The 22,544-nt window shown below is 44.6% G+C and overlaps 1 protein-coding gene and 1 long non-coding RNA gene across 2 annotated transcripts in view; both read left to right on the top strand.

The window, feature by feature from the left end:
- Positions 1-824: 824 nt before the first annotated feature.
- CLPTM1L (CLPTM1 like) overlaps positions 825-22,544 on the top strand; it is a 57,581-nt gene continuing 35,861 nt past the window's right edge. The window contains exons 1-7 of the mRNA XM_019509207.1: positions 825-1,035; positions 3,790-3,890; positions 4,526-4,715; positions 13,280-13,422; positions 15,133-15,211; positions 16,541-16,658; positions 21,741-21,835. Of these exons, the coding sequence (XP_019364752.1) occupies positions 874-1,035; positions 3,790-3,890; positions 4,526-4,715; positions 13,280-13,422; positions 15,133-15,211; positions 16,541-16,658; positions 21,741-21,835 (888 nt within the window). The 5' untranslated portion in view covers positions 825-873. The remainder of the gene's footprint in view (positions 1,036-3,789; positions 3,891-4,525; positions 4,716-13,279; positions 13,423-15,132; positions 15,212-16,540; positions 16,659-21,740; positions 21,836-22,544) is intronic.
- Positions 17,791-21,373, top strand: LOC109291958. The gene is made up of 2 exons (XR_002095999.1): positions 17,791-18,615; positions 21,070-21,373. It is a non-coding gene; the product is annotated as an uncharacterized LOC109291958 (long non-coding RNA).

Raw genomic sequence — 22,544 nt, forward strand, 5'->3', positions numbered from 1 at the left:
GCAATGAATTGTCGCTGGGTTTTTTTTGGGGGGGGGGGCGGGATTTTGCTCAGCTTTTAAGTTAGAAAAGTCCAGATAAAAACAGCTTCATCCTAGGTTCACAGCCAAGTACGGCTGGAAGGGACCTCACAAAGTCATGGAGTTGAGCCCTGCCATACCTGACTAAATCATCTCAGCCGAGTGTCTGTTTAACCTGCTCTTGAGTGTTTCCAGGGATAGGCATTTTACTACACGGCCTGTTCTAGTTGCTTCGAAGCCCAAAGGAGCAGCCCTGTTATAATTCTGACATGCGTATGAACTGGTAGAGGTGGAGGGACTTAAACTGAGGGTTAAAGCTGGAGCAGTCTTGCTATACTTGCATTGCTAGTCTCCTGCGCAGCAGCTCTGGCTGTCCTGGTTCCCACGTGATGTGAAGCGTTCAGCTTTAGTGCATGCACTTTTAAGGGCGTTGCTCTAGCTTAACCTGCAATGTACAGACAAGACACTTGGCCGGTCTCATAGACTAGTCCTCCTCACCTGCAACCTAAGTGTCCCCTTCTTGCAGCTCTAGGCCACTACTGCTACTGTTCCTGTTCCCTGTCGGGTGGGGCTCTGAGAAGCGCTCCGGGGCGGAGAGTCTAACCTACACCCGCGGGCTCTGCCTGCGCCACCAGCTGACTGGCGGTGCGCGATGACGCGCGGGGCACGTGACCGGCACGCACTGACGCGGCGGCCGGGGACAGGACCGGGCACACCGGCTTCCGGCGCCGCCCGGAAGTGAGGCGCAACGGGCGGAGCTGAGGATGCCGGGGCGCGGCGGTGGCTGCGGCGGCCAGGCGCGGCCCGGCTGAGCGGGGGGCGGGACGGGGACTGGGACGGGACACCGGCGGGGCCATGCTGAGCCGGAGCAAGTTCACCAGCTTGGTGGTGGGGGTGTTCGCGGTGTACGTGGTGCACACGTGCTGGGTCATGTATGGCATCGTCTACACCCGGCCCTGCCCCGCCGCCGCCGCCGCCTGCATCTGGCCGTACCTGGCGCGGCGGCCCAAGCTGCAGGTGAGCGCCGGCCCCGTTGCCATGGCGACCGCGGAATGGGGGACCGGTCCCCATGGAACCCCCGTTGCCGTGGCAGCCCCGGAATGGGGCAGGATAGCGTCTCCAGCGCAGGCCTCTGTGGCGAGGCTGAGGGCAGGAGCCTCAGTGGCAAGGGTGCCCCGTGCGCACATGGCTTGACTTGGAGAGCCAAAGGGGCCTAACAAAAATCCTGCTGTTACTGCAGCGCCTGGGCTTATTTCCTGTGTTACATTCACCCTGAAGAGCCGGGTACGCTCTACTGCCGTGCTTCTCAGCCTTTTTCGTACCAGGACTCCTAAACATCAATGGCCAGTCCCGACCCAGTAATTAGGTTAAGGAGAAAGCAGGCCCTTGACCCCCTTGCTCCCAACCCGCTGCTCCCAGCCCCCCCAGTGTGTGTGTGGGGCATGGGGGGTTGCAGTCTGTCAAGGGAAAACGTGCTATTTCCCACCTTTTTCTCCTTTAGAGGAAAATCAACTTTTAAAGCTTGTTTGTGACCCTTTCACATATTCTTGCCACCCACTTTTAGGTCGTGACCCGTAGGTTGAGAAACACTGCTCTAGAGGGAAAAAAAACACACTCTGAGATGTGTTCAAGGCCTATCATAATGCATACGGTGGGGGCTGAATATAGGATGTGCGGGTCATGTCAGTTCTGGCATTTCCTGAACTTACCATGCTTAAGTACATAATGCTGATGCTTAGCAGTTCCTATGGCCACTGCCATATGTTGCATATATCGCACAATTTACTGGTTAGTTGCGCAATAAATTTAGACTGGCCGCACATGCCAAGGAATTATCACACGAGAAAAATGACTATCCATCTATAAAAAGAGCCAACCAGCTATAAAGTTAGTGCTTGACACTGTGTGCCAACCCTGTAGCTAGTTTCTATCCAGCTGTATTTTGAACATGTAGCAGGGCCCTCAGTTTTAAAAAGGCAGACTGAAAAGACATGCGCCATTGAGTGGAATATTTGACGCATGACATGGCTCCATTTGAATGTGGGACCTCTTGTATCCACAGAGTAGACTTGTCCTTTTGGACTTGCTTTTTTTTTTGGTCCTGGGCATGACTGTAAACTGCATCAGACTGGAGGGCCTGGTGGCAACATGATGGGGCAATTGGTGGCAGGGTAGCTCTTATCAAATACTAAAATGCCACAATGTCACAACCTCCAGAGTAAGATGAATATAGGGCGCCTCAAAACCCTAGCTTCCACTGCCTTGTGGGTACTCTTTGGTTGGAGAAAGACTAAGGGACATCACCGTGACAGAAACATACCTTGCTGAGGTGTCAGACATTCAGCAGCAGTACTTATCTGTTGCTGTCTGGCAGAAGCTACAGCCATTGAAGCACTGAACACCTGGACTTGGTCTGACATTTGGATTCTGTCTCAGTGGTCTAAAGGGTGGATGGTAGATCTTAGGCAGCCTCCACTCTTCCATAGCCTTGCCTAGATTTACATGCTAAAGGTCTTGGTGTAACTGGTGCAGGACTACATACAAGCAGATTCATCAGGTACCTGACTAGACCTTTTACATGTACACCATGATCCAGAGGATCAATGATTGCCTACTCTTAGACCTTTTTTAGATTCAAGGCACCCCTCCATAACTCTTCTGAATATGACGGCACTGGGGTTGGGAGTCACCATTCTTAAATCTCCGTTTGTCTACTTTATCTCTAAGCTGCCACCAGGTGAACCTGCCACATACACCTGTTTCCAGGAGGGGTGTACAGAGCCAGACTGGGAAGCAGCTGCAGTAGGAACGGGCACTCCTTGTGCCTTTGGTGCTCAAAAGCTTGTCTAGCATTCCCCTCTCATTTTGGGGTAGGCTTCTTTGTTCTCCCAGAGGATTTGGCTGTAGAGTTGAGCCACGGGCATTGGCTTGTATTAGTAATTTCTTGATATCAGGTTTCCTACCTGGGATTCAAATAGAGGTGTACTGATACCTTGGTCCATATCGTATCAGCACCAATAAAAGGAAAATTGACATTATCAGCAATCAGCTGTTTTTGGCTGATGTGGTCGATAATGCCGCCAATAAATACCGTATGCACAAGCGCAGCTACAGCACGCACACAGCCAGTCCGACAGCTTAGAGAGCAGCGTCTGGCTGCTAAGTCTGTTGGGGGTGGGGGGGAGGGGAAAGCGGGGGCATATTGAGGCCCCCATGGTGAGGGAGGAGGGGAGCTGGAGCAGGGGCAGGTGCTACCCAGCTGGGGCAGAGTGAAGCAAGGCAACAAGTGGGATGGAGCCACTCCCCCCTCCCGTCCCCCAACAGACTTACCAGCTGGACACTGTTCTCCAAGCTGCTGGGCTGCGTATGGGCAATTGGATCAGTATTGGCCAGTATGGCTCATTAATAATCAGCCATTGGTATTGGCCTAAAAAATCTTTATTGGTGCACACCTAGATTCAACTGTGTGTGTTTGTAATGTTATACCCAGCTTTTTGAAAAAGACCTGTTTATTTCACTGTTAGACCCTTGTATCTGTACATATTGGTATCCTGTGTATAATGATCTGTGGGGGTACAAAAATAGTATGTTTTGTATTTTCTAATTAATTTTTTTTGGTTGATTGTCTCCTCTGTTCTTTGTAACCTGCTGCCATAGTTTTGCAGCTTGATGAGGGGAAAGTTAGTGAAACTGCTAAAGATGTGCAAGGTGACTTTGCTGGCATGAAATAACTTTTTTTAATCTATGTGCTGATTTTATCCTTTTTTTCAGCTGAGTGTGTATACCACTACACGGTCAAACATTGGTGCTGAGAGTAATATAGATCTTGTTTTGAACGTGGAGGATTTTGATCTTGAATCCAAATTTGAAAGGTAAAATTCAGTGTTATCCTTCTTTATGTAGCTCCTATATAGTTGCAAGTTTTGCAGTGCTGACAGTGATATAATTATTTGTTCTTGAAGTATGTAGTTACTTCTGAATACTAATAAAGGAATATCTATAGAGAAAGTGTGTACAATTTTAGTCTAGTTACAGTGCAGAAGCATACACTGTTGGTTTAACATTTTAGGAATTTTAGATACATGCGTTTCATAAAACTAAGCAACCATTCTACTTTAGAGCCTGTGCTGTTTCACTGGGTTTTAGCTAGGAAGAAAACTGCCTTTTCCTTTTCAGGCTAGTCTCTCAGGTACTCACTTTCCCCCCTATACTTATACTAATAGAAGGGCCTTTGTTGTTGCTCATGTTAAACTTCATCTCAAGCAAACCAGTATTAGAAGGTAGCATTGCTTTATTGTGATGTATCCTTCTTCTCAGGCTAGTTAGTGTTCATGGCTGGACTAGTCTCTAGTAAAACTAATATAAATATAAAAGAGATGATAATTTTCTTGCCCTTTCTGAATATGCTTTTTAAAGCTCAATTGTATCGCTTTAAAAAGTAAATAGTAGTCTTTATTTCAGCAGATATTACTATGCTACTTTATTATGTATTTATTTTGTATTTTAGAACAGTCAATGTCTCTGTACCAAAGAAAACTCGAAATAATGGCACATTGTATGCATATATATTTCTTCACCATGCGGGCATTCTGCCTTGGCACGATGGCAAACAAGTGCATATAGTAAGCCCTCTAACCACATATATGGTTCCTAAACCAGAAGAAATTAACCTTCTCACTGGAGAATCTGCAACCGAGGTAGGTGTTTTTTTCATGTTATTAAAAAAAAATAGCAGGTGGCTTTTAATAATTGTAAGTGCCAAAGGGAGACTAATATGTAAAAGAGCAGATGGTTGTTTTGTCAGAGGAGTGGGTCGGAGGAGTGTTGGTCAGAGCACTACAAGCAAGTTTCCAGTCAGGAGGAACTGGATGGGTCTAGTTCAGGCTTGTCCAACACACGGCCTGCAGGCCACCATGCAGCCAGCCAAGCCATTTTCTGTGGCCCACGGTGCTGCGATAGGAAACGAAAGTAAACGCTGTTTACTTTTGTTCCCACCCCCTGTCCCTCCCCCAGCTCCTCAGCAGCTTCCTAATGGCTGCTGAAGGGCTGGGGAAGGGACAGGGTTCCTACATGCACCGCATCAGCTTAATGTTGCCGATGCGGTGTGTGTGGGAAGAGGAGTAGCCGACAGTGAAAGCATGGGTCATCAGTGCGGCGTGGGGCGGTCCTGGGCAGAGCTTGCGTTGCCAAGCACCATGGATGGCAAGCGGAGCCTGGCTGGGCACACGTGGGGCGAAGGGAGCGGGGACGAAACCCCACCAGACCCTCCCCGGTCAGCTTCCCCTGCACTAAATCGCCACTTGCATCTGGCTCTGCCCCTTGGGGCTGTGGCTGGGGAGAGGGAGGCATCATCCTGGGGCCCCCGCACCTGCCCCACTCCACTCTCACCTGCATGGTTCATCTTCCCAGCGGTGGGCGGAGAAGTTGCAGCCGAGGGCTGCCTGGGCGCTGCTCCTTGCCCGGCTCACAGCCCGGGCTTGCTGCGCCGCCTCCGCTTCCTCCACCGCCTCCTCCCTCCCCGTAGAGGAAGCCCCTTTTTATTTTTTTGCTGGCTCTGGGCTGGGAGCTGCCAGGCGGGCTTGCAAGACATGGCGGGGTCTGGGGCGGGAGGCTTGGGTGGCCTGGATCCCTGCCCCATGACTGCTCCACCTGTAGAGCCCGGCATGTGCGGGCTGCAGCATCACGGCCCTTGCTCAGCTCTTCCCATGCATCCATTAGAAGCTTTGTGCATCCATCCTGTACATCCATAAGAAGCTTTGTTCTTATAACTCAAAAGGACCCCATTAAAGGTGGAAGCGATGGGAAGTTCTGTGGCACCCTTGTAAGATTCTGTCTCATCCAGTCTGACGTCCAGTGTAACGCAGGCCATAGAATCTCACCTGCTGAATTTCACCGCTTCCTGTGAGGTCTTTGAATATGGCTCACGTGCCTACTGGGTACTAAAAAGTTCATGATCCAGCCCCACATTCAAAAAGGTTGGACACACCCGGTCTAGTTGATTGCAACCATACAACTAATGCCTTAGGAGAATGTTTATCAACGGGATTTAACCCTGGTGGGAGAGGTCCTGATAGGTAGTCTGATGTGGTGAATTATGGAAAGCTTTATAACTAGAGCAAGGAAAACATCACTCCCTTGCACATGCTTCCTTTCAAGAGTGCATATTTTTTGTCTTTTTTATTCCCAAAACACAAATGTATTTATGCTTGTCTATTCCATGGTTTTTACTTAGTGAATATGAAGAGTGGGTGGTGAAAATCTGGTTTTGAATAAAGGTTTGTTGAATGGAAAAGTTTGTGAAATACTACCTTAGGACATGAGTTCTTCATCTGTGGTGCAGACAGATTTTAGGGGCCTTAACCATGTCATGTTCTTTAAAACTAGAAGGGAGATTTGGGTTCTTTAGCTGCTTTACAGGCTGTTCCCTACATCTGAAGGGCAAGCCAGCCTCACTTTTGAGCCAGACTAAAGCTAGCTGTTTAGCATCTTCCAATGTATGCATTGCAAGATTAACATTAAGAATTTTAAGAAACATTCTTGCTGGACATGTGATTTTGAAGACATGAAACCTGTAGGCCATAATCATGTAATTCATTACTAGTTGTTTAGGCTAGAAGGACAAATAAATTTAACTTGCTGGCCAATCCAGCAGTATGTCACTTATTTTCGGCCTGATTAAAATTCACAGTGTTTTTGTTGTATGTAAAAGATTTCAGAAGAGATGTTTGCAAGTTGGAAAAAGGCCTTCTAATCTAGATCGAATGAACTGAGACACTTCATTGATTATATTTTCAAGGTTTCTTGCCAAAATATAGCAGAAATGTAGGTTTTACTGTGTATGTGTTGAACAAGTTGTCTATCAGATTTCTGGTATATTGGAAATAACTGTACTGTTTATTATAGAGCAGTGATATCACAGAGGGAATATAACAGCTTCCAAAGACAATGGGCAGACCTGAAGTTACATCTGGTTAACTTGAATATAGATGATCTATCAATGATTGTGGGCTATTTTGATTGTGTTCAGGCCTAGATTAGGGAAGATGCATCCTTTTGTTGTTAGCATAGCCTGATACAACCTTGACTTTTCTGCTAGGTCTCAAATGTTACTGTAAATACTGAAATTAGCTGCAGCTTCAAGCTCTTACCTTAAGCAAATGATTTGATGGTATCCACTTGCATATAGTACCCTCGTAAGGCCGGGGTAGTTAGGGCACTGTTTCAAAGTGATTATTTGGCTTTATTTGAAACATATAGCAGAAGCTGAGCAGGTGATTTCTGCAGCCTGAATTAGAGGTGTTCTTAAGGAGAGGGAGATTTCTAAATGTACTTTGCTTCATGTTAGACTTAAAATAAATGCCCTCTGGTGACTAAAGTAGTGCTTTTTAGGGAGAGCCTTGCAAAAGCTAAGATGTATGGTGCTGAAACTTACTGAAAGGAGGGTAGATTTGCATTTTATAAACCAGTGGTTTTACACTCAATATTCATCTGGCCCATAGGATGAGAAGTGTGGTTCAGCATCCATGGTCCATGGGCTGAACCATGGATCTCTTCCCCTTCTGCTGCTGCCCCCCCCGGCTGATCCAGCACAGGTGGCACCCGGCCAGGCCAGGCCAAGATGCCAGCCCTGGGGCTGGTCCCAGCCTGTGCTGCCTGCAGTGCTCACTGGAGCTACTTCCTGGGCTGTGTTGCCTGCTGAAATATGGGCAGTCCCATCTGGGACTGGCCCACTGCGGTGGGCAGTGCAGCCTGGAACCTGGCCCCAGCAGGCTGTCTCTCTGGCTGCCAGTCCTGGGCTGTGCTGCTTACATTGTTCACTGGGGTCACATCCTAGGCCATGCCATGCACTGAGGTGGAGGTGATGCAGCCCAGGACTGGCAGCAAGCAGCTTGGGTGGTGCAGCCCAAGCAAGCGCTGTGGGCAGCGTACTTCCTGGGCACTGCACAGGGGAGCTGGTCTGTTGCATCAAAAGGGGCAGTATCCTGGGCTGGATTATAGGGCTTTGTGGGCTGGATCCATCTCACAGGCTGTGTGTTTGACACCCTCATTATAGACTAACCAAAGCGGATATATACAGGTACTCCTCACTTAACGTCATCCCGGTTAACATTGTTTCATTATTATGTCACTGATCTATTAGAGAACATTTTCATTTAAAGTTGTGCAATGTTTGGTTATAACGTTGATTGGCTGCTGCCTGCTAGTAGGTAACTACCGACATGTAATTGGATTCACTTAACATTGTTTCATTTATTTGCATTTTTCACGAACGTAACTATGACATTAAGCGTGGAGTAGCTGTATATAGCACAAGCTTTTGTGAGCTGATGCTCACTTTATAGTCTGCTTTCTGCACGTTCTTTCACTGCAGCTGATTAAGAGAGAAATTAGAATACAAAAGATGAGGGAGATGGGGCAGTACAGGGAGGGACAAGCAAACAAGCAGTAAGCTTATGAGAACAAAGGAGCCACCAAAGCTAACCAAGGTAATGGGATTTGAATCTATAGTCCCTGTTTAAACCAGGCCTAACACAATCCAGTCTTTGGATGATTTGTTGTTCTGCAATTTCCTGTTCAAATCAGGTTTTAAAAAATTTATCTGAGAACAAGTGCCCTCAGCGATGAAGAGTCTGCAGAGGTTAAAGTGTTCTGCTACAGGCCTGCATGTCTTTCTGCAGTTGATGTCAGATGTTCGTTCATTCGTAATGTAGGGATTACCCAAACTGCCAAATGTAGACAGTAGAGGAGAGGTGATGGCATATATGACATTGGTGGAGTTGCAGGAGAAAATCTCAGATGTTTTAAGCCATGTTATTTAGTTCAGTGATGATGTACTCAGTAGGGCTGTGCAAAGCTTCGGTACCTGATTTGATTAGGCAGAGATTCGGCCCGATTTGGTGGCCAAATCAAATCAGAGGACCCTTTAATGTCTCTGAATTGAATCGGAACCCTCCAAATCAATTTGGAGAGATTTGGCAATTCAGATGTAGACACAGCTCTAAATGTTTTTTCTACATACCTCTAGGTAGCAGGCGGTTTGCGAGTGTTGCAATGATGGGGCGCGTGGAGTGTCCCACAGAAGCGCGGAGGGCTTGTGCTCAGCAGCAGACCTGGAAGTGGACCAGAAGCACTTTTGGTTCACTTCCGGGTCCGCTGCAGAGCATGCAGGGCCCCCCCTGCACTCACCCCGCTCAATGACTGGTGCCTCCTGGGTCTGGGGGGGACACCCGGGATCCCCTCGTGGCTGATCACTGAGCTGGGGAGGCGCAGGGGGGTTCCCTCACGCGCTTCCCAGTGGACTTGGAAGTGGACCGGAAATAATTCTGGTCCAGTTCCGGATTTACTGCAGAGCACGGGGAGGGACACACACTCCTGCGGAGTGCTCCATGCGCCCCAGCATCGTGACATTCATAAGATGTGCTGGTATCTTGAGGTATGTAGAAAAAACTTTTAAAGCTGTGTCTATGTCCAAATCACTGATCCTCCAAATCAGCATCAAATCTTCAGATTCAGATTCGGATGAATTGAATCAGGGACCATGATCTGAATCAATGAATTGAATCGCTGTCCCGGATTTGGCCCAAATCCAAATCCGAATCAAATAGGGCCTGCTTCGCGTACCTCTAGTACTCAGCATTGATGTTGGGGCACAGAAGGCATTTGGGTCCATTGCAAGGCCTGGTGCTTCGGTGAGACTGGGAGTTAAGTAGCCTGTTGCTTAAGGAATACCACTTGAGTTTGGGGATCTGTCTGTTAGCCAGAACTGGTTTGTCCCCCATGCCTACTTTGAGATGGTTATCCTTTTCCAGGGTGGTTAGAGACCATAAATGATGTGGCATAGGTGTTCAAACTGGGGGCTGTAGGTGACAACCAGAGGGACTCTGTTCTCCTTGTCCAGGGGTCAGTGTTGAAGCAGGTTAGAGTCTGGCTTTGCTGATTTGAGTGGCTCCAGTTTTGGGGTTGTGTTGTAATTGTTGAAATCTGTGCTCCAGATCCTTAAGGTTTGCATCCCATTTGGTAGGATCAGAACAGGTTTGATTGTAATGTAGAACTTGGCTGTAGACAATTTAATTTAGTGATGTGCTTAGAATGAAAGTAGTGGTGTGAAAGTAGCTGTGGCAGTTGGTAAGTTTCTGATACAGTGTGGTGGCAATGTAGCCATTGCAAACCTTCAATTTAACTCATACCGTGTGAAAATGTTCCTGGCCCTTGCACTTACAATCTTATGTCTGGCAGTGGTACATTTGAAGAGAGAAATCCTTTTCAATCTACACTGCTGTAAAAAGTCAGATCTGTTACTTGAAGTCCTTGTTAAAAGGCAGACACGCAAGTGTACAGCAATCAGTATTTATTAGGGGTCGCAATAACTTAGTGGTGACTTAAGAAGGAGAATCTGTTATGGCAGTGTATAAACTAAGTCATTTTGCACAGCTGTGAGAGGCAGAAAAGGCAAGTACCCTACATCAGGAGTTGACAGCATATGATCAGGGGGCCATATCTGGCCTATGAAACCACTGGATCTGGTCCGCAGAGCTTGAGGGCTGAACCTGGGCTCAAGCAAAGCAGTGAGGAGTTGCACCATGGCTGAGCAACTTGCAGTTGCACCTTTGCTGCTGCTGCTTCTTCTCTCCATCTCCTAGCCCAGGGGTTGTCAGCTGGGTTACTTTAAAGGTCCCAGGGGTATGTGGGGACAGAGCGCTGCCATCCCACACTGCTGCCTCATAGGAGCTGGGCTGCACGGACGCTGCGCAGCCGCCGCTTCGCCACCCTCCCAACCCCGTGTCCATGTCTAGCTGTTCACCACCCCCCCAGCTTCCATGTCCAGCTGTTCTCCACTTCCCCCCCCCCCACATGGGAGTACACTTACCAAAAAAGGGGCCGCCAGGGATACACTTATTAAAAAAGGTTGAAAACGTCTAGCCTCCCCAGGCTGTGGCACGGGCTAAGCTTTCAGCCAGTGAGCAGCTACACCGGGGCTGAACAGCTGCAAGCTGCATCCATGCTGCTGCCAGTTCTGCCCCCTTCCCTGCTGCAACACGGGGTGGGGGGATGCAGCTTCTCCAGCTGTCTCGCCCCAGCTCACCTTCCTACTGGAAAAGTCTTCTTTCCTGTGGCACTGCCATGATAACATGGTTTTTATACAGTGAATTCTGATCTAAATGATGTCACATGTATAAAGCATGATTCTGAACTTAATTCTTCTATTAATAAGGGGCCAAAGCATGGTTTCTTACCAGCTCCATTAAACTATTCATGTTTTTGTAAAGGGGAACCAAGGGTAAAATGGACACTTTGGTCATAGTGAGTATTCAGCAGCAAAACTAGGCAGCAATAATGGATAAAATGCCATCCTGTATAATCAGATCCAGGTTTCCACTGTTAATGGATATTATACATTAATAATACTTCAGTATTAGGCATAAAGATTTTTGGATTACTTTTGGAAATTCTACCCTATTTTTTCTTGGAATTTGAAATAAATTGAAATGATGGTCCCATCAGCATTTTGATTTATATTAGGACAGCACTTAATGTTAGATAAAGTTCAACACTGAAAATATTAGAATATGGCACAGTGGGCCGAGGCAAAAGAAATGAAAATGCAGAGGAATAAAAGGAAATAAAACAAAACAATCTCAAAGCTATCTTTAGTTTAAGAGTATGAGTTCACAGTCCAAACACTGGTATGAGGGCTTCTTCTTGAGCAACTTTGTTCAGAAATCCTAGCTGATTGCAGTCAGCTGCCTACTGGAAGCTAAGATATTGTTACAAATAACATGTGGAAATGGTGTTAAGAAAGATTCAGGTCTATAAACCTGACGCAGTTTGTCTTGCTTCAGTCTTCCAAATCCTGATACAGATCAAGCTGCTATCAACATCTGGGCTAGGGACAGACATTACACGTAAACTGGTTTAAATGATTAGAAACTGGTTTAAACGTTTAAACAGAGCATAAGTTCGGTGCACATAAACCAGTTTTAAAATGGCTGAAACTGGTTTAAGATAAACTGGTTGAATGTAGTATCAGACTTAACTGATACGGGTCAAACCGGTTTATAAAATATCTGTCCCAGACCCCTCTGGTTAAACTACAGTCCCTCAACATCCCAGATGCTTTGCAGCTCTGAGCTGGGATCTCTGCTCCAGAAAGCAGGGCTGGCCCCACCCCTCTCCTCCCAAGCCAGAGCTCCTGGGGCAGACTGCAGGCATAGCAGGGTCTGCCTGTCTTCCCTCACTGCTCAAACAGGGATTCCCCCCTCCCTCCCTCCCATCTCCCACAGCACAGACCCTAGGCATGTGGTATGCTAGCTAATGCTTAGAGGGGTGTGTGTGTGTCCCGTTGCATTGGGATAGGCAGACAGAACAGTGTCCACTTGGGGCTTCTTGGAGCTAATCAACAGGTCAGCTGGTAATGTTGTTCTGTTCCTTCCTTGGAAAAAGCTGTTTAAGAAGAGCTTGAACTAATGAGAGAGGCTTTTGTTTTGTGGATCAGCTGATAAACACTGTGTTATCAGATCCCTGCTGGTTTGCAGCCCTGTCAGGTTTGTAGACAGAGAGATCAACAGATGGATTCACTGCACACACCACCTTTGCCTCAGAGATCTGGCCCCGGGGTTGGGGGCTGGGGGCTGGCAACAGTCCTGCCCCTTGAGCAGTGAGCAGGGAAAAGCCTGGGACAGTGCAGGCCAGGTTAGGGTTTACACTTCTCCCTAGTCAGAGTGTAATGTTGAGGCCTGGCCACCCTCCTGCCTCAGCCCAGCAATGTGAAATGGAAGGGAGGGCTGCTCTAGCACCTCCCAGCTTCTAATCTGAGCTTCTTCAGGCATGTGCCTGCACTTCATTCCAGAGGAAATGTCCCGTGTGGTTGCAAAGTGGTTCAACCTAGGCAGGTTAGACTAACCTGCAAAAATCGAATCAGTTCAGGCTTTTTAAAAATCTGTTCCTGTTGTTTGAAAAAGGATTTGAGAGTAACCAAATACCGGATTCAAACATACAAATATTTCAAACATAAGTAAACAGTTAAATCTGCCCTTTAGCTCTTTCTGACCATGTATTTGTATTTTTTTCTAGTTTCAGCTAGCAATCAGCATATATTCAGTTCCAGCACAGCTAGAAAAATATTGATGGATTAGTCTAAATTGTAACCATTTTCTGATTTAGCTAATCTCAGTCCAGGATTTGAATGCTTTTAACTTTGTCTTTCTAAATTAATTTTGCCACAAATATATATAATTATCTACATTTTTCTCTTATTTAAAAGCAAATTGAAGCAGAAAAACAGACCAATGCCTTAGATGAGCCTGTCTCACATTGGAGATCAAGATTAACATTGAATGTGATGGTTGATGACTTTGTTTTTGATGGAGCCTCTCTTCCAGCTGACGTTCAGCGATATATGAAGATGTAAGTCAATGATGTGTTTGTTTTGATAGATTAAGCCGTGTAAACTGAACCGGTCTTTCTCTTTCATAAAAACCAAACAAAAACCCAGAAAACCCCACACGGTGCTAATATAATATTAAAGTGTACAATTAAAAGTCAGAGCTTGTGAGAGAGGACTGGGTATGTTAACGTTTTACTTACACTTCAGTAGTGATTGTGAACGTGAACAGCATTTAAATAATTGAGTCACTTGGTGTAAACTGCTTTGACCCTTGTTAGATATATATTTTTTTTAATCCAAAAATGAAGACTTCATCAGATTTCACCATGCAGCTCAAAATGCTTTAAAACACTTCTTATGTAGCAATACAGCTACAAAATACTAAGGAAGTAATTGTGCCTGCTGTGCAACAAATATAATTTAATAATGCAAGAAGGCAACTGTGAGCCCTTGACCTTAAAAATGCTTCCATCTAGATACATTATGTATGCAGGATATGGATGGCTCACATTCCTAGTAGGAGATCAGCAGTGCCAATTCCGTGTTTTATATCTGGGACTGGTATTCTTCTAGATGTTCAGAAATGCTGTAATAGTCTTACTTAAGAATGGTTTTTAATTTAAAATAAAGTGTGTAAGATGCTAACATCAAGGATAGACTTGGGATTAGGTTAGTAGATGAGGACTCTGGAGATGTGGATTCTGCTTCCAGCCCTGTCATGAACTTCCTATTTGACCTCGGGCAAATCTCTGATGACCTGGTTCTGACATTCATATTTTAGCCATTCTTAGCATAGAAGAAGGTTTCTATCCTTTGGAGCAGTGAAGTCCTGTACCTGCTTTCTGGTCAGCATATTAAGAGCAATAAAATCAAGCTTTTTCTAGAAGGATCTCAGTAAGTTTATGAAGGGGATATGTTACAGTACTGTACCTGCTTGGCTCTTCCCTGCACCTCTGTTGACTTTGACAGAGCTATATTTATACTGGTGAGGCATATATCCCTCCACTATTACAAACATATCACTAGTGGTGACAGTGGCAGCTGTAGTGTGGACAGGGCAAAGTGTTTGTACCACTATGGCATTTAGACCCCTACTTAGATGACCAGATAGCAAATAAATCTATGCATAGTCTACAATAAAATGGAGCGGCTCTAGTGGTGATATGTACATGTAATTTTTCCCAGCACTTACAAGACATGGGGACTTCACTTACATTTGCTCAGTATTCAAATTCTGTGGTAAGACTTGCTGTACAAGAATCTAAGTTAGACTAATTTCATAGGTTTAGTTTCACAGTTGCGGGTATTTGCCAGCCTCGTTACTGATCTGGCAGCTTCTTGTCTTTGCCAGCCATTTTTACGTTCATGTTTTAGTTTTAGCAAATACCCCCACGCAGCCAATTTCCTTCATCTTTCCTTTACATTTTATATATACCTGGAACTCTTAACTTATCATGCCTTTCTTTTGCCAGCCTCATAATTGAAATTAAAAAAAAAGAGAACCCCAAATGTCTAATTTTCATTTACAGCATAGTCCCTTTATTACATGTAGGTAATTAAGAAGGTCTAGGCTGGGATTTCTTTTATGTTGTACGTGTCTGAAAACAGATAACACAATGAAAGTATATACATGGGTGAGCCCAGAAATGATATCTTAATACTAACATGACTAGAAAATAGTTTTATTTCTAGAACAATGTAGTCATTAAATCCATGTTTGACTATTCTAGGGTTCAGTTGGGGAAAACCGTGCATTACCTTCCAATATTATTTATTGATCAACTAAGCAACAGAGTGAAAGATTTAATGGTGAGTCGTAGACTGTCTTTTACTTATGTTTTGGAAGTATTATAACATGAATTTAAAGTATTGCTATTATTAGAAATTTGTTACAGTTTTCATTGCAGCAGCCCACCTCAGAGAAGTTCATAATTAAGTATCAGCAGCTAATAATCAGTTATTTAATCTGAAGAACAGGTAAGATGTTGGTTACATGTTCAGAAAGTTCACTAATGCATAATTAAGATTTTTCCAGTGGTGTTTTGTGCCTGTGCAAAATGTGGTGAGTGGCTAAACATTTGAAAAACAGGAAATGCAAAGTAAGGTCCGTGCTTGCAAGTTATGAACTGCTTGCTCCCTTAAAACTGTCGTAGTGTGGTAGTCGTGATGGTTCACAAAATATGCAAGAAGCAGGGTTTGTTTGCTAATATCTTATATTGGACCATCTATATAGTTGGGAGAGATGTTAGATAGGCTTTTGGATGCTAAATGCCCTTCCTCAGGTTTAAGCAGCAGATACAGCCTAAGGTCAGTACCAGGTTGAACAGTTATTTTTATTTAACCCTAATATTTAAATAGGGAATCACTTTTTTTTTCACAGAAAATCCACTCCATCTCTGCCCTTGTACTTATACACACTGTCTTCAGGAAATGGTCCTAGGAACAAAAATTCGTAAATACTAGACATGAAAAGCCATGGGCTTGACAGCCCAACCTTTTTTCCCTGGTGGGCTGCCAGTACCTGGTCTGTCCATGGGCTGAATCCAGCTGGTGATCCTGATCCAGTGCCTGCGTAGGTTCATGGGGCACTATCTAGCCACACAGAGGGTGTCGGGTCACAGGCCAGTTCTAACATCTCTGCAGGGAAAGGAGCATGGCCTGTCCCCACAGTGGGGAAGGGAGCATAAGCTGGCTGAACCTTGAACCTAGGAGCGGCAAGGAGATGTGGCCTGACCCTGGGGGGTTAGTGGGGGGGAACCTGACCAGGCCTCAACCCAGCCCTGTGGGGAGGGAAGGAAATGTGGTCTGGCCTGACCTGGCCGGGTCTAGCTCTACTACATGAACTACATGTAACACTTCCAGAAGGTACTTGGATGCTGCAGAAATGAAGATGATGTAAAAACCTGATTAGTACAGGTTCTCAACTTACTGTTTTTATTTTTTATTATGGAAATTAAGCAGTGCAGTAATGTAAGCAGTATTTATTTCCATTTGCAAAATAAAGTGGCTATATTAAATATCCTAAAGGTTTAACCAGTAATAAAACCACGGTATGATTTAAAGTGCAAAATAACCTTATAATGACTGCTACATATGTAGATCATATTTTTATAAAGATTGTTTTCTTTCAAAATGTAGATAATAAACCGGTCAACGACAGAGCTACCTCTTACAGTGTCATATGATAAAATATCCCTTGGGAAGCTCCGATTTTGGATCCACATGCAAGATGCTGTGTATTCTCTGCAACAATTTGGTAAGTGGACTCTTCATTTTTCTAGAGTAGGCAGTTAAGTTACTAAGTGTCTAATTCAGCTACATAAATTACATCTTGACAGCATTTGGGGTTCAGCTGTATTAAACAATATACTGCATTTACTCAAATCCAGAGTTTTTTCCTAAGTCAACATTGGGGGGTGGAGAGTGGGGAAGAGCCTCAGCTTAGATTCAAATATCAGCCTAGGGCAGGTGCTTGCTTTGGCCCCAGCTCTGGGCTCAGGGCCAGAATTAGGCTGCCATCTGCCCCAGGCTGGGGTGGCTCATGCAGAAGGGCAGGGAAAGGGAGGATTTCTGTGGCGAGGGAGGCATGGGCGTGGGAGACCCATTTAGAGGAAATACAGGAGATATGGCACAAAAGTTCGTTTATTTATTTTTCCAAAACAGTGTAAGTTTTTTTTTGCAGCTTTACCCATATTCCAGTCTGTTTAAATGTGGAGATTAGAGGGTAAAAATATTCTGCCCTGTCTTTGAAATGCACAAAACTTACAGTTCTGGGAGAAGGAGAAGCAATGTAGAGTTAAGTCAACTTCATTAGTTTCTGATTCTGGGCTGCTGCCCAGGACCATTATAAAATGCCATATATCTGGCTATGCAGGGTCTTCCCCCAACATTCTAAGGTTTCTTGTTAAACAGTCTGCTTAGTGTAAAAGAGCTCTGTACTACTGCTGAAACTCTAACGTCTGTTGATAAGAACTTAAAATAGAGGGGTAAGAAAATGGATTAAGAGTAGAAAAACTACTGTGATCTATTTTCACCTGCATAATATCAGTCACATAATTTCACCTAGTAATTCCTGCATCTCGCCAAATAAACTTGTGACTGAGTCTTTTTCAAAACGCATGCAGTCCTGTTTTAACAACTAACTTGGTGGAGATGTTAGTACAGCCTTGGTAATCATCCTTGGGAATTATTTCCTTCACTGTAAAACTGCCCATCATAACACCAGGTTGAATTTTGCTGATTTAGCTCCTTGCTACTAGATTATATTATGCTTTTTCCTGCTAGCTTTAAAAAAACCTTCTAGGATCAGTATCTGCTCCCTGTTCTGGTATGTATAGACTATGATTGTCCTCTGTTAAACAAATTAAGCTTTTTAAGGAAGTTTTATCTTCCTGAATCCCTTGTTGCACACCCTGTTTTTCAGGCTCTGAGGGTAGCTTGTGTACACAACCTCCAAGATGAGCGTGGGGAGGTGCTAAGAACCTCTCACTATGCACTAAATCCCAGAAATGGTGTGATATTGCTGCCTTAGGGCCCTGCTACATGTTTAAATTAAAGCTGGATAGAAAGCTCAGTATGGGGGAGTATAGGGAATGAGCCCCAGAATGTGCTTGTTGTTCTTCTCTAATTCCCTCCTGTTTTCAGTGTCCTTCTTAAAAAGGAGTATTGCAATAATGTCAGCAAAGCCATATACTGGGGTAATATCTCCCTACTCCTTAAAATTGCCTTTCATGTATCTAGAGATTATTAGCCATTTTATCCAGAGCTTGAAGTCATGTTGGTTAATCTCCATGACCTATAAAGGCAATTAGAGTGCCTAAAAAATGAGTCACTGACTCTATAGAGATGAGTCCGAGAAATGGGATTAGTTTTATAAGCTTCCTATGTAGTTTCCAAAGGACAATTCAGAAAGGCATGGCACTGAGCAGGAAGCAGCCTTGAGCAGGCTGACGGGAGATGCTGAACTCGGAGGTTATAGCTGAAATCCCACAAGTCTCTGGGGCTTAGATGTTTCTGTCCACACAGAATCCAGAGAGCTGGATATTCTGGAAGATAGGTGTGCAGTAGGGCTGTACAAAGCTTCGGTCACTGATTTGATTCGGAGGAGATTTGGCCCGATTTGGTGGCCGAATCTCTGAATCCAAATTGAATCAGGAGACCCTTTAATCTCTCCGAATCAAATCGGAAGCCTCCGAATTGACTCGGAGAGATTCGTTGATTTGGCCATATACACAGCTTTACATGGTTTTTCTTCTACGTACTTTAAGGTACCAGGCACAGCTCGTGAACACTAAGATGGTGCAGTGGATAGAGCATTCCACGGGAGTGTGGGCCCGGAAGTGGGTCAGAAGTACTTCTGGTCCACTTCCAGGTCTGCCACAGAGTGTGCGGGGGACCCCACTACCCCCCGGCTCAGCGACTGGTGCCTCCTGGGTCTAAGGGGGTACCCAGGATCCCCCCCGCAGCCAATTGCCAAGCCATTGGGGTGTGGGAGGGATCCTCCGTGTACTCAGTAGTGAAAGTGGAACAGAAGTACTCCCAGGGAACGCTCCATCTGCCCCACCATCTCAGCATTCACAAGCCATGCCTGGTACATCGTGGTACATAGAAAAACCATACAAAACTGTGTCTATGGCCAAATCGCTGATTCTCTGAATCAGAATCGAATCTTCAGATTTGGCTGAATTGAATTGGGACAGTGATCTGAATCAGCAAATCAAATCACTGTCCCCCGAATCTGGCCGAATCTGAATTAAATATTGTCCGCTTCACACACCCCTAGTGTGCAGTATTGTTGCTCTCCTTTATATAATAACTTGGGGGTTGGTTGACTTGCCCACGAATTGGGACTGCTTGCAGATGTGGGGAGGGAAAAATGGTTTAAACTCAGCATGCTTCTGCACTGAGCCCAGCCCCTGCCCAGAAGAGACAGTACATTAGTTACACCTGGCTTTCCCAATGTCTGTAGAGATCAGACACTTTAATGGGGCTTTTTGGGCACTTTTATCTAAGACTGAATCAGCTTTAACTAGAAGTGCCAAAAAGTCCTGCTGTAACACCCAATCTCCACAGATGCTGCAGAGCTGGATTGAACTAACATGATGTTGCTTCAGGTAGAGTGTGTAGGGTTTTTTTTTATTGTCATGGGTTTTTTTCCCTCACAGCTGTCAGTACTGTAGGAGCCCTGGGTTCTAGGTTCTTCACATCCAAAAGGGATTCATGCCCTCATTAGGAGAGTGCCCTAATCACCAGAATATCATACACTGGCTTGGGGCACTTTCCAACAAACCTGTTGAAGCTGTACAGCCAGGAATGTAAGATTTACAGGGCTAGAGGGAAGAAGCAAAAGGGACAATGACTAATACAGCAATGAGGACACCCAGTTTGTGGGGAGAGTGTTTGTTTCTGGTACCTGCTCCAGGAACTGTTTATGCATTCTGCATTAACAAATCATTGGATAAAATACATCAAGTGTTGTCAGCAGGAATCAGAATCAGGACCTCTCTCTTTTCTTTCAATTCCTTGGCCCTTGTTGGTGCCCTCATTGCTGCCTTTACAGAGTTAGCATCTTATTCTTTCTGATCCTGTGAACATTGTATTCCTTTCTACCTAGTAACTAAGCTTCAGCTGGAGGTGTAGTGGGAGCCCCTTCATCTGTCTAGCCCATGGCTTAGTGCCTGTGTACTGAACCCTCACTTTTTCTTGTTTGGGACCTTAAGCATCTCTCCAAGCTGCCTGGTTGCAAAAAATCTTGTAAATGGATCATGTAGGGTGTTTATACATGTGGTCCAGGAGTGTGTGGGAGGCAGCACTTTAATTAGAGTGGCTCTGACAACTGCTCTTATTAAAGCACCTGGAGCATCTCATGTGTCCATGTCCCTGTACTTCAAAATCGTGGTGGGGGTGCTTTATCTAAAGCTTGTTGAACGAGCTTTAAATAAAGCACTCCACCACTGCCATTCTGAAGTGCGGGGACGCTGATGCATGGGATGCAGGAGGCTGCTGGAGTACGGTAATTGCCACACTCCAGCAGACTCAATTAATCAAGTCTGTTCCAATGCGCTGGAATTCCAGTGCATCGGAGCAGCCTCCCTGCTCGTGTATAGGCGCCCATAGGGTATTTCCACTTGCTGTCTGCTGGTGGTGAGGCTCTTCACGTGAACACAGACAACATCATTTTGATAAAGTTTGATAGAGCAATTCTTAAATCTGTTTGGCTAAAGGTAGCTGAAATCCTCCCCTGCTGCTGTTCAGGGAAGGTTTTGCTTGCCAGTCACTGACTGTGGGTTCCACACTACCACATTAAGAGAGGACTGGTGTCCTATGTAGCTGTGGATCTTTGAGATTTGGTCAGTGTGGGTGCTATGACTGGTTCCATTGGGTGGAACCCAGTGTGGGTTCCATCCCCATTCTTGGTGACCTCAGCAGCACAGGCCTTTGACTTGCAGTGAAGAGTTATGGCTCAGAAAACCATAAGGCACGGGACCCATGCATGGCCCAATGGATAATGCTAGTCAAGGAAATTCCAGCATTGTATGCACACTTTTTCTCGGATTCGTGCTAACATTTCAAAGCACCACAGATCATTTATTATGTGCTATTTTGTGCTTCTCTTTGTATTGAAAAAACAGCCTGGAACAGGTGCAGTATCAGACTAAGATGATCAGAGGGATGGGGAGACTCTTACAAGAAGGTTATTTCAGTTGGGTAAAACAAGCAAAGGCTCAGAGTGGATGACTGCTCTCTCTAAATACATCAGGGGTAAATAGCAGGAAGGGAAAAGAACTACGTGAGGTAAAGGAGACTGTTGGCACAAGAACAAATTAATATAAACTGACCATGAAGAAACTTAAGCTGAAAAGTAAGAGAAGAGTCTAAACCATTGGAACAATCAAGCTCTGAAGCAGTCTTCCAGAAGGAGCAAAAAAAATATCACTTTTAAGCCAGACTGTTAAGTTTATAAAAAAAAAAGAAGAAAAAAGGAATGTAATAGCATAATTAGATAGTCCCATTAATTGTGGGGAATTTGACTTAATAATCAAAGTAACTTTCAGTCTTATGTTTCTAAATTATTATAGAGCTGATCTTTCCAAACTTAGAGGCAAATCTCTCTTGGTTGGTCAAGATCAATCATAACTTCCAAATTACCAGTCCAAAATTGTAGATAAACTCTTTTATTTGATTTTTTGCCAACAAAGCTGGTGTCTAGCATTCAGTTACTTAGAAAAATACACATAAGTAAAGTAGGGTGTTTCTTTTATACTGCAGTCTAGTAGAATAGTAGTTGTACCTTTAATTTCTTGGTACTCCTTTTACATTTATCTATTCTTTCTTCTAGGCTTTTCAGAAAAGGATGCAGATGAAGTGAAAGGAATTTTTGTGGATACTAACCTGTACTTTCTGGCTCTGACATTTTTTGTAGCAGCATTTCATGTAAGTGACTACATTTGTTCTTTTTAAGAAGACACTTTAGACTTTGGTTTTCTCACATTTCTCTGAATACCAGTAATTGTTTTGGGAAATGTTTTAATTTCAAAATATACTGAGATACAAATTACTTTGTTTAATCACAAATAGCAAACTAAATAGAAAGACTTAATGCTCTGTAGGTGAACACTTAGGGAATGTTTTTAAATTTAAGTCTGAAAAAACAGATTTCTGTTCCAAGCCAAACTTTGAAACAGTGGTTAAACCCTTCCATCCCTTGCCTCTACTATCCCTTCTCAGAAAGACTGGAAAAGTTTCCTTGGGTGTTTGGCTGTTTTACCCCAGTGTTTTGTGGCTTGCACTACACCTGTGGCATAAATAGGTCAGGGGCTTGAATTTTCAGTGCTGGTTGCCAGTTAGGTTGCAAGTAAATTTCATCTGACCCTGGAACACCCATCCTCTTGATTACTAAAGAACAACTGGACCTTCTGCTACATATAAGTGTCATGTTAATGAATGTAGACTAAATAAATGGAAAGCTTAGAATTGAAAGGAGATTCATATCAGATTCTAGGTAGAAATAGATAACTTTTAATCTTCTTGGGGAAATTACCATTTTAATCATAATCATGTTTATTTAAAACATTTGGATGGGTAAAAACAGTTCCCATCTAAAACAGTTGGATGGGTAAAAAATTGGCTGATGGGGCGCACC

This window comes from Gavialis gangeticus, unplaced genomic scaffold (genome assembly GCF_001723915.1).
Source record: "Gavialis gangeticus isolate Ggan-Ray unplaced genomic scaffold, GavGan_comp1, whole genome shotgun sequence".
Classification (NCBI taxonomy): Eukaryota; Metazoa; Chordata; order Crocodylia; family Gavialidae; genus Gavialis; species Gavialis gangeticus.